We start from the raw sequence: 12,639 nt of genomic DNA on the forward strand, positions 1-12,639 counted from the left end.
CCAGTAGTTCCAGACTGGTGTTTGTAACCACGATTTGCTGATTCCTAACTGCAGGGTTCTGAGCTCCCCTCTGGAACAGCAGGAAATTTGTGGGGTTCACTGCTGTGTCTCCATAGAACAGTGCCCAGCCCAGATATTTGTTGAATAAATGAATACATAAGAGAATTTTGAGAACTTAAGATGGCACATTAGCTATAAGATAATACTTATAAAATTTGAAAGAATACATGGTTTCATGAGTTTCTTTTCTTGTTAAACAACAGAGCATGTTGCTATTAAAGCCCAAACTATTAAGCCTAATATTAGCCAGATGGGCAAATGAAAATGTGGAGTTTTACTTACTAGCTTGGCACTTTTCAGAGCCTGGTGTCACTAGATCTTGTAATATTCTTTCTGTTCAGTCTGCTGGGATCCGGTGTCATTCAAGTTTTTATTTTGTATTTGAAAACGTATGTACTTTAAAATTTAGCATTTGTTGTCTGAATTGTTTGCTATTTTTCTAGCTATGTTTTATCAATAGTTTCACTATTTTTAAAACTTAGAGCCATATAGGGATTTGATTGTTTACAAACAAATCTAGCTAACCATTAGGTTTTTGGGGATTGTCACTTTCAAATGCTGCTGGTGGGTGTTTCAATTGTTATAACTTTCCAGGAGGGCAATTTTGTTTATTACTCACCGGAAGCCTCAAAAATGTGCCATGTCCCTTAGTCAGGCATTTCCACCGCTAGGAATTTAAACTAAGGAAAAAAAAATAAAGTGTGTGCACAGAGACCAGTCTATAGCAGTGGTTCTCGCCTACGCGGTGCGTGTGGGCACCGTATTCCTGCCAGGAGCTTTCTCCCCGCACAGTGATTCTTCACTTGGCGGGAAGCCCACATAGTGGGGTGTCTCAGATTGCGAGGGGTGGGGTGCCCTCCCAAGCTTGGAAACTCATCTCCAGATTCTGGTGACCTCCACAAAAAGTGCACCAAAAACCCAACCTTTAGTTTGCAAAAATGATTTTTGTAGCTTTGTTTATGATAGTTATAAGCTAGAAACAACTTAAATGCTCAATAATAGGGAGATGGATTACTTAAATTGTGGTATATATCAATACTTGTAATGAAAAACCCTTTCTTCATTGACAGTGAGGTAAGAAAGTATTTATTGATTTGGAAAGATACTCAAAATTTGTAAACTGAAAAAGCAGATTGCAAAACAGCATGTGTAAGTGGATCTAAGGTGTTTTTGTTTGTTTTTGGAGAAAGGGGCAGAGAGAGCGAGCGAGCGAGCAGGAGTGTGCAGTTTTCTACTTCTTATGCTGGAAAATGCCGGAAGACTATACACCAGATGTTAGGTGAGAATATCTCCTTGTGCTGAAATTACAGGTGACTACTATTTTTATTTTCCTGAATTTCCAACGTAAGGAGCATATTATGGAGTAAAGAGAATGAGAGCAGCTTCCTTTTTTCATTTACTGGTTAGGCAGCCCACCGAACTTGGACAAGTTCTGTGTCTGATTTCTTACCTGTAAAAGGGAATAATAATATCCACCTCATCGTGCCTGCCAGTAGTATGTGTTAGATAAATGTTACCTTTCCCTCACTATTCTGTTATGATTAAGGCCAATATTCCTACTATTATAGGATTTCTAAGCAGAATAACATATCAACTGTTGTAAGAAGCATTTTATGACATTCTGACAAAATATTTCATTTCTTCTGGTCACTGGGAAATATTTTGTTGAGTTATTATTTACTTTAAAACTGAAATGCTTTCCAGTGCCAAGAAATTTTATTTTGAATCAAAAGCTTTTTTTTTCTCCTTTGTTTCCTTCTGTATCGGTTTCCGTAGTTCTGTATGATAAGTTCTCAAAAGTCAGGGTCCGATCTTTCTTCCTTTTATAGAGTTGTTAAAATGAAATGTGATTCATTCATTCAGCAACTATTAAGGGCCTTTTTTTCCCCAGGCAGCGGGTAGGCATCAGATATGCAGCAGTGGGCAGGGCAGACACGCCCCCACTACTTGCATGCCAAGGAAAGTGACCAGAGCACTTCAGGGCCAGGAGGCACACCCACTCAGTAAAAGGTGTGTTACAGCAGCTGACAATCAAGTGGGCCTCATTTCCTCTCTTGCGATTTTAAAAGAAACTATGTCGTGATGTTACTTTTCAGTGAACACAAACATTGCCTCCTGCTTGTTCTACGAAGTACATGAGGAGCAGACTAGGTTATTTCACCTTGACATTCACTGATGATTTAGTGATGACTTGCATTATATATCTGTGAGAATATCCTGGGCTAATAGTATTAAAATTGCTACTCTATATCCTCTATGAAGGATATGCCTTTTTTGAGATTATCTAGTGTAAAATTACTGCTGTGGGTTCCTACTAATAAATTTAAGGTGGATAGAATTTATCGATACCGCATTTGAGAAATTCCAGCACGTGGTCTCACTGAGGATGAGGGCAAAAAGCCTGCAGTTTAAGGTTTCCATTTGACGGTATATAAGAATACATTAATTTTGTAATTTGTTCCTTGTGTAGGGACAGTTTTGGCAGCAGCTGTAAATGTTTTGATATAAAGTACACCCTCAGTGTTCATAAGAAGTGTCTCGGGACCTTTATGGCAAATACTGACCTTGCATTTTATTTCCCTGATACAGCCTAATAAAAGAAGACAGTTTCATAAATCATTTATTCTTGTTCCTGTGTAGAAAGAATGTAGAAGTCATGTCACAGGTTGGAGCCACTAGCAAAGCCAATATTTTATTCTTTCTTTATCTCACATTTTTTCCATCTACACCATTGCTTTCCACAGCCTATTCCACTTCATTGGCCTCCGCTGGAACCAGCAATTAGCTTTCTTTTTTTTAGTGGTGGTGGGGGGATCTCTTTTCACAAAGAAATACCCTTTATCTCTCTTGAGATGTACTGAGTATGTAATATTAAAGGGAGAGCAACCAAACTGTGTTGACCTGCAGACCTTAAGCTGTTGTCTAGACCTAGAGTTTAGCCAACTTACTCTTTCTCAAATGCAAACTTCAATAAAAGTACAGGTGACTCTGTTTTGGAACTTTTCAGCTCACTTACAAATAGTCAAAGTTGTGATTGCTGTACTCACGCATTCCATGGGCTGTATTGCTGGGATCAAAAACTCAAATGCTTACAGGGACAGAGGAGGTCACAGACATTGCTGAGAGGGTCTGATCTGCCTTTTGTCTTTATGCTTCTGATAAAAACATAAGGAATATTTTACTTTCTTCTTAATTCTACTACCAGATAGACAACACTGATAGTCTAGATGAATGGCAACTGAAATTTGTCTCAGTTTTGGGGACCAATAAGGAAAGACACAGAGGAAGGTTGGATCTGGAGCAACCTTGAGCTGATGTGAGCTGAGTTTTGAAGGACGAGTTGGTGTTTGTTAAATGGACAGGGAAGAGTGGAGTAGGAAGGACATTCTGGGTAGAGGGTAAGGTGTGCAGTGACACAGAGGACAGCAGAGCCTGCCGTGTTTGTTGGGACTCGAGCACAGGGCCAGTGTGGGTCAGAGGGCAAAGGTAGGTGGGACTGAAGTTAGGCGGCTTGGAACAGCAGAGAGCCTCATGCCATGCTGACAGCTGGCACCTTCTCCGTAGGCCAGGGAGAGCCATGGAAAATTTCAGGCATGTGAGACTGACGATTCAGAAGGGGGCCTCCAGCTTGTGTCATGGAGGCTTGGGAATCCAGAGACCAGGGAGCAACCTGGCAGGAGTGCAGACCAAGGGGAAGAAGCCCCAACAAGGCCCCAGCCAGGCCCGGCCCTGGAAGTTTGTCTTTACTTTCCTAATAATGTTGAGACATTATTTCCTAATAATGACACGTGCAGCAGTAATGACTCTGCTCTTCCCATGCTCAATCCATCATGCCCTTTTCTTAAAGCTTTTGATTAAACTCAAATGGTGAGAAAGCATTCAATGTGTTTAAAGCTATCAAACACAGATCTACTGATGCTTTACCCTTACGTTGCTAAAAGTTTGAGAGATCCAAAAGTGTGGGTGGTTATAAAACAGGGAGTAGGTGAAGTGGGAGTGATGAAGTAGCCGCTTGAGCTAAAGATGTTGGTCAGAGGGCACAAACTTTCAGCTATAAGATGAATAAATTCTGGGAATCTGTAGTTAATAAGACGGTATTGTATATCTGAAATTTGTTATGAGAGTAAATCTTAAGCATTTTTACCACACATGAAAAAGAAAGCTGTGAGGTGACAGATGTCTTATTAACTTGGTCGTGGTAATCATTTCACAGCATACATATACAAGTGTCAAATCATCATGCTGTATACTTCAAATCCATACAATTTTATTTGTCAGTTGTACCTCAGTAAAGCTGTGGAAAAACAATAGGGAGCAGGTTTCACCTATGGAGAGAAGGGATAAGAATACTTTGAGTAAGGTTTATATTGAAGCAAGAATTTATAATAATTTGGACAGTAATAAAGACAACAATAATAGCTTATGTTTCATATTAATAATACTTTAATGTTAGATTACCTACTTACTCATTTTTTAGACTAAAAACGAATCCCTCAATTTTAATACCACCAGAGGACAGGATTTTAGATATTATGATAAAATGAGGAGACAAGAGAGTTGTCCCTCTTCTTGTTATTTTGGCAGTTATATTACATTATTGGCCCATTTCACTAACCAGTCTTCTGTGTTTTTCCCACATGCTGCTGTTAAGTCATATCTCCTCCAAACTGTATTTGTTTATTTTCTGTGTGTTATTGTCATCATCATAACCATTTTATTTGGGACCTTGAAATTATCAATGCTAAATTTATCCTATTGGATTAGTTTGTTAGATTAATTTGTTAGCATCCTCATTATTATGTGCAGTATATTTTCTACTTTGCCCATTTTTTGGTCCACAAATTTGAGAAATGTGATTCCTGTATCTTCCTCCATTTCATTAATGAAAATGTCAAGAAAAACAGAACTCTGTCACATCTGTCCATAATCTTCGTCCAGGTTGGCATCATCGATTAATTAGCACCCTTTGAGTAGCATTGATCACGTGGTGAAAGAGCCCCCTTCACTCTTTTTTGTACAACCTTCATCTTGCTCATAAACATCTTTCAGACGTCAGGAAAGGTCTTGTTCAAAGCTAGATACATCATGTCTGATTCTGATGCTGGCTTTCCCAGTTCATTGGCCTTGTCAAGTTGGGGGTGAGGTAGGGCTGGGGTACATTGGATTAGGGTCCCTCTCCTAATGCGTTCTGTAATCTTATCCAGGATCAACGTCAGGCTCACATGTTTCTAGTCTGTAGAATATGCTGTCTTGATAGGATGCCCATTTCCAAGATAGTTTTGACAAATGACAGTTATTTCAGGTTCTGTTGTATTTTTCATTCTCTGTTCCATCTTATGTAGAAGACTCAAATAAATGTTAAGTGGATGCTGTACTTCCACATACTTAGAAGACCTTGTAACCCTGGTCAAATGCTAAAACTTTTATTTTAGTTTTTGTTTTTTTTTGAGAAGCATTTGTATTCTAAAATGATGCTTAGGATTTTGAGATCTGGGATGGAATAATATGACCAATCAAGAAAAGGCCATTCAGTGGGGCTTCCTTGGTGGTGCAGTGGTTAAGAATCTGCCTGCCAATGCAGGGGACACGGGTTCGAGTCCTGTTCCGGGAAGATCCCACATGCCGCAGAGCAACTAAGCCCTTGCACCACAACTACTGAGCCTGCGCTCTAGAGCCCGCGAGCCACAACTATTGAGCCCACATGCCACAACTACTGAAGCCTGCGTGCCTAGAGCCCGTGCTCCACAACAAGAAAAGCCACTGCAGTGAGAGCCCGCACACTGCAACGAAGAGTAGCCCCACTCGCCGCAACTAGAGAAAGCCCGCGCGCAGAAACAAAGACCCAGTGCAGCCATAAATAAATAAATAAATAAATAAGTAAGTAAGTAAGTAAATAAGTAAAATTTTATATATATATATATATATAAAAAGAAAGAAAAAGCCATTCGAATTCTTTTGGAGAACAGAACTTTCAGATTCCAGCCCTAAAGAATGTTAAAACATTCAGGCACATTTTGGTCAATATCTGTGCCCTGAAATATATGTCTTCAAACAGTTTATATTTTGAGATTATTTCAACAGCAAGAGAAGAATTTTTTCACGCCCATACATTTTGAAACAGGTTGTTAACTGGCGCCCCAAGAATTCTATTGGGCCTGCAAATGTGTTTTGTTTGGCCCACATACTGTTTTTTTGAAAAATTGGAATTAGTTGCCAGCATTTAAAAATAAGGTGATTTCACATTAAAGAAAAAAAACCCCCCTGCATTTCTGGCTGTTTTTGAAAACCTTGAAAGTCTGTGATTACACTGGGCGCATGTTCCTAACCGGTGGTAATACAAGAGTTAGGCGCTAGCTGGAGGCCGCCCACCACAGCCGTCTCATCCTCCTCACTGCGTTTCCTGCAGCCAGCGTCACCCCTTTCATCGGCCTGGCCCTCGGGGGATGTCTGGGCTTACACCTGCTGAGTCAAGAGCTAACCAGTCGGAAGTGTACTTTGAGTTTGGAGGAGAACAGTAAGATGGTAGCTGTTTGCTGTTTTGTTTCCTGACATCGACTGCCTGAATTACTTAATTTGTCCTACTGTGATGGTTGGAAGGGCTTGGTAAAGCAAGTGATATTTCTGCCTGGAATGGCACTCAGCTGGGCAGGGTCGTGGGAGCAGCATTCCTGCTCACGTCCTAGATATCTGAGTTCATAGATGTGACAAGCAAGGTGTCCTGAGAAGAAAACAGCTATAAATTTCTTATGACATTTAAAGTGGGGCAAGTAGGCCCTGGGTCATACCTGTGTGGTTTTAGAGATGTGAGGGGATTTGCCCGAGGTCTCATGCCTGCCACCCAGTCAGTGGTGGAATAGGGACTGGATCCCTGGATTCCTGACTCCGCTTCACTGAGTTTTCTGCTCCACGTTTTTCAGTTTAGTGTAATAGTCTAGAGATGAGATTTATAGCCAGATCTGGATTTAAATACAAGTCCGGCCCCTGTCTAGCTGCTGGACCTCAAGCAAGCCTCAAAAACCTCTCTGTGCCTCGTGTTCTGTGTTATAAAAAGGGGGACAATAATGATATGGACCTCCATAGGGTAGTTATAGGGATTAAAATCCAATATTGCGTTTAAAGAACTTAAAACAGTGTCTTGCCTGTAATAAACAATACGTAAACAGTGCATGGTATCTCAAAAATAGTATTTATGAATTCTGTATTATGGTAAACTTAGCTAAAACCAGCATTTCAGTCACTCAAAACTATTACATAATTATCAATTTTTTTCCTCTTAGAGTTTAGAAAGGGCATTAAGGATAGTTTTACTCCATCTATTTTGTAAAAAGCCTCCAGCAATTTGACCCAATATTGGTTTTTTATTCATAAATTTATCTATAGAAAACAGGTGCATTCAAAAGCATAGCATTCAACTTTCTCTTCAGAATGTAAAGAAATAACTGGGTGTTATCAAAATATTTTAAGTCCTTACCAAAGATGTCATTTGGATGGATTTGTTTAATTCACTAAATGAATGTGGAATATGTAGTGCATATAAAGCCCTCTTAGATGCAGGAATGTTGGAAAGACAAATCTCTGCTGTTAGGGAACTTATAATTAATGGGATATGAGAGTGGGAGGAAGGGAAAGAATAATCTTTGTAATACTTGGTGTGATATGATAAATGACCAAAGTGGAGATTCACCACAGTGCAGCAGAAACATGAAGAGACCACCAGTATCTGGACGTGATGGTCTTTGAGAGAGCCAAGAGGCAGAGCTGCCCCAAGCACAGGAGTAGAGGGGCAGTTGGTGTGACAGCCTCCAGACATTACGCCTGGAGTTTGGATGAATGATGAGACTTAGATGGAGATGCTGCTCAGAGCCAGGTGAGTCATTGTGGAAGATAGACTGTGGGAGGCCCCTGCCAGAGGCCATGGGATGAATTAAGTATTGATGTGAACGACCTATGCCAGAGATGCTGATGAGGGCCTGCCAGAGCAGTGGGAATGGAAGTAGGGGTAGGTTCTAGGGCAGAGAGTCAAGGTGTGTTTTGGAGGTAGAACTGGTGAGTAGGTGGGAGGGGTGAGAAGGAGGAGTAGTTGAGTGGGACCCAGGAGAGACTGATGCCATGAATGGAGATGGGCTTGTCAAGGGGCAGGTTTGGAAGAGAAGGTGAGTTTATTTTGCACATGTGGAGTTTTTTGAGAAATCTGTGAAATATCTCAGTGGATATGTAGCATCAAAATATTTTGTCAGACCAGAAGCAAGAAGAACTACAGTCCTGCAGCCTATGAAACTAAAACCACATTCACAGAAAGACAGACAAGATGAAAAGGCAGAGGACTATGTACCAGATGAAGGAACAAGATAAAACCCCAGAAAAACAACTAAATGAAGTGGAGATAGGCAAGCTTCCAGAAAAAGAATTCAGAATAATGATAGTAAAGATGATCCAGGACCTCAGAAAAAGAATGGAGGCAAAGATCGAGAAGATGCAAGAAATGTTTAACAAAGACCTAGAAGAATTAAAGAACAAACAAACAGATGAACAATACAATAACTGAAATGAAAAATACACTAGAAGGAATCAATAGCAGAATAAATGAGGCAGAAGAACATATAAGTGACCTGGAAGACAGAATGGTGGAATTCACTGCTGCAGAACAGAATAAAGAAACAAGAATGAAAAGAAATGAAGACAGCCTAAGAGACCTCTGGGACAACATTAAATGCAACAACATTCGAATTATAGGGGTCCCAGAAGGAGAAGAGAGAGAGAAAAGACCGGAGAAAATATTTGAAGAGATTACAGTCAAAAACTTCCCTAACATAGGAAAGAAAACAACCACCCAAGCCCAGGAAGGGCAAAGAGTCCCATACAGGATAAACCCAAGGAGAAACACGCCGAGACACGTAGTAATCAAATTGGCAAAAATTAAAGACAAAGAAAAATTATTGAAAGCAGCAAGGGAAAAACGACAAATAACATACAAGGGAACTCCCATAAGGTTAACAGCTGATTTCTCAGCAGAAACACTACAAGCCAGAAGGGAGTGGCATGATGTACTTAAAGTGATGAAAGGGAAGAACTTAAAACCAAGGTTATTCTACCCGGCAAGGTTCTCATTCAGATTTGATGGAGAATTCAAAAGCTTTACAGACAAGCAAAAGCTAAGAGAATTCAGCACCACCAAACCAGCTCTACAACAAATGCTAAAGGAACTTCTCTAAGTGGGAAACACAAGAGAAGAAAAGGACCTACAAAAACAAACCCAAAACAATTAAGAAAATGGCAATAGGAACATACATATCGATAATTACCTTAAACGTGAATGGATTAAATGCTCCAACCAAAAGACACAGGCTCGCTGAATGGATACAAAAACAAGACTCATATATATGCTGTCTCCAAGAGACCCACTTCAGACCTAGGGACACATACAGACTGAAAGTGAGAGGGTGGAAAAAGGTATTCCATGCAAATGGAAATCAAAAGAAAGCTGGAGAAGCAGTACTCATATCAGATAAAATAGACTTTAAAATAAAGAATGTTACAAGAGACAAGGAAGGACACTACATAATGATCAAGGGATCAACACAAGAAGAAGATATAACAATTATAAATATATATACACCCAACATAGGAGCACCTCAATACATAAGGAAACTGCTAACAGCCATAAAAGAGGAAATTGACAGTAACACAATAATAGCAGGGGACTTTAACACCTCACTTACACCAATGGACAGATCATCCAAAATGAAAATAAATAAGGAAACAGAAGCTTTAAATGACACAATAGACCAGATAGATTTAATTGATATTTATAGGACATTCCATCTAAAAACAGCAGATTACACTTTCTTCTCAAGTGCACGCGGAACATTCTCCAGGATAGATCATATCTTGGATCACAAATCAAGCCTCAGTAAATTTAAGAAAATTGAAATCATAGCAAGCATCTTTTCTGACCACAATGCTATGAGATTAGAAATCAATTACAGGGGAAAAAACGTAAAAAAACACAAAGACATGGAGGCTAAACAATACATTACTAAATAACCAAGAGATGACTGAAAAAATCAAAGAGGAAATCAAAAAATACCTAGAGACAAACGACAATGAAAACACAACGATCCAAAACCTATGGGATGCAGCAAAAGCATTTCTAAGAGGGAAGTTTATAGCAGTATAATCCTACCTCAAGAAACAACAAACATCTCAAATAAACAATCTAACCTTACACTTAAAGGAACTAGAGAAAGAAGAACAAACAAAACCCAAAGTTAGCAGAAGGAAAGAACTCATAAAGAACAGAGCTGAAATAGGAACAAAGAAAACAGTAGCAAAGATCAATAAAACTAAAAGCTGGTTCTTTGAGAAGATAAACAAAATTGATAAACCATTAACCAGACTCATCAAGAAAAAGAGGGAGAGGACTCAAATCAATAAAATTAGAAATGAAAAAGGAGAAGTTACAACAGACACTGCAGAAATACAAAGCATACTAAGAGATTACTACAGGCAACTCTATGCCAGTAAAATGGACAACCTGGAAGAAACGAACAAATTCTTAGAAAGGTATAACCTTCCAAGACTGAAGCAGGAAGAAATAGAAAATATGAACAGATCAATCACAAGTAATGAAATTGAAACTGTGATTAAAAATCTTCCAACAAACAAAAGTCCAGGACCAGATGGCTTCACAGGTGAATTCTATCAAACATTTAGAGAAGAGCTAACACCCATCCTTCTCAAACTCTTCCAAAAAATTGCAGAGGAAGAAACACTCCCAAACTCATTCTGTGAGGCCACCATCACGCTGATACCAAAACCAGAGAAAGATACTACAAAAAAAGAAAATTACACACCAATATCACTGATGAATATAGATGCAAAAATCCTCAACAAAATACTAGCAAACAGAATCCAACAACACATTAAAAGGATCATACACCATGATCAAGTGGGATTTATCCCAGGGATGCAAGAGTTCTTCAATATACGCTAATCAATCAATGTGATACACCATATTAACAGACTGAAGAATAAAAACCATATGATCATCTCAATAGATGCAGAAAAAGCTTTTGCCAAAATTCAACACCCATTTATGATAAACACTCTCCAGAAAGTGGGCATAGAATGAACCTACCTCAACATAATGAAGGCCATATACGACAAACCCACAGCAGACATCATTCTCAATGGTGAAAGACTGAATGCATGTCTTCTAAGATCAGGAACAAGACAAGGATGTCCACTCTCACCGCTATTATTCAACATAGTTTTGGAAGTCCTAGCCACGGCAATCAGAGAAGAAAAAGAAATAGAAGGAATACATATTGGAAAAGAAGAAGTAAAACTATCACTGTTTGCAGATGACATGATACTATACATAGAAAATCCTAAAGATGCCACCAGAAAACTACTAGGGCTAATCAATGAATTTGGTAAAAGTTGCAGGATACAAAACTAATGCACAGAAATCTCTTGCATTCATATGCACTAATGATGAAAAATCTGAAAGAGAAATTAAGGAAACACTCCCATTTACCACTGCCACAAAAAGAATAAAATACCTAGGAATAAACCTACCTAGGGAAACAAAAGACCTGTATGCAGAAAACTATAAGACACTGATGAAAGAAATTAAAGATGATACAAACAGATGGAGAGATATACCATATTCTTGGATTGGAAGAATCAATATTGTGAAAATGACTATATTACCCAAAGCAATCTACAGATTCAGTGCAATCCCTATCAAATTACCAATGGCATTTTTTGCAGAACTAGAACAAAAAATCTTAAAATTTGTATGGAGACACAAAAGACCCCGAATAGCTAAAGCAGTCTTGAGGGAAAAAAATGGAGCTGGAGGAATCAGATTCCCTGACTTCAGACTATACTACAAAGCTACAGTAATCAAGACAATATGGTACTGGCACAAAAACAGAAACATAGATCAATGGAACAAGTTAGAAAGCCCAGAGATAAACCCACACACCTATAGTCAACTAATCTATGACAAAGGAGGCAAGGATAGACAATGGAGAAAAGACAGTCTCTTCAATAAGTCGTGCTGGGAAAACTGGACAGCTACATGTAAAAGAATGAAATTAGAACACTCCCTAACACCATACACAAAAATAAACTCAAAATGGATTACAGACCTAAATGTAAGACCAGACACTATAAAACTCTTAGAGGAAAACATAGGAGAATACTCTTTGACATAAATCACAGCAAGATCTTTTTTGATCCACCCCCTAGAGTAATGGAAATAAAAACAAAAGTAAACAAATGGGACCTAATGACACTTCAAAGCTTTTCCACACCAAAGGAAACCATAAACAAGACGAAAAGACAACCCTCAGAATGGGAGAAAATATTTGCAAAGGAATCAATGGACAAAGGATTAATCTCCAAAATATATAAGCAGCTCAATATTAAAAAAACATACAACCCAATCCAAAAATGGGCAGAAGACCTAAATAGACATTTCTCCAAAGAAGACATACAGATGGCCAAGAAGCGCATGAAAAGCTGCTCAACATCACTAATTATTAGAGAAATGCGAATCAAAGCTACATG

At 38.9% G+C, this 12,639-nt stretch overlaps 1 protein-coding gene across 4 annotated transcripts in view; it reads left to right on the forward strand.

The window, feature by feature from the left end:
• The window catches only part of LIFR (LIF receptor subunit alpha), a 91,820-nt gene that overhangs the window by 5,861 nt on the left and 73,320 nt on the right, over positions 1-12,639 (forward strand). The window contains exon 2 of one of the 4 annotated variants that reach the window (XM_082453694.1): positions 1,247-1,339. The exons of 1 other annotated variant lie outside the window; for it this stretch is intronic. In XM_082453694.1, coding sequence (XP_082309820.1) covers positions 1,311-1,339 — 29 coding nt within the window. In that variant the 5' untranslated portion in view covers positions 1,247-1,310. Of the gene's footprint in view, positions 1-1,246; positions 1,371-12,639 lie in introns of those variants that run through there. 2 more of the 4 variants (XM_082453695.1, XM_082453697.1) reach the window with 2 other exon arrangements.

This window comes from Balaenoptera physalus (assembly GCF_965194825.1).
Source record: "Balaenoptera physalus genome assembly, chromosome: 3".
Lineage (NCBI taxonomy): Eukaryota > Metazoa > Chordata > Mammalia > Artiodactyla > Balaenopteridae > Balaenoptera > Balaenoptera physalus.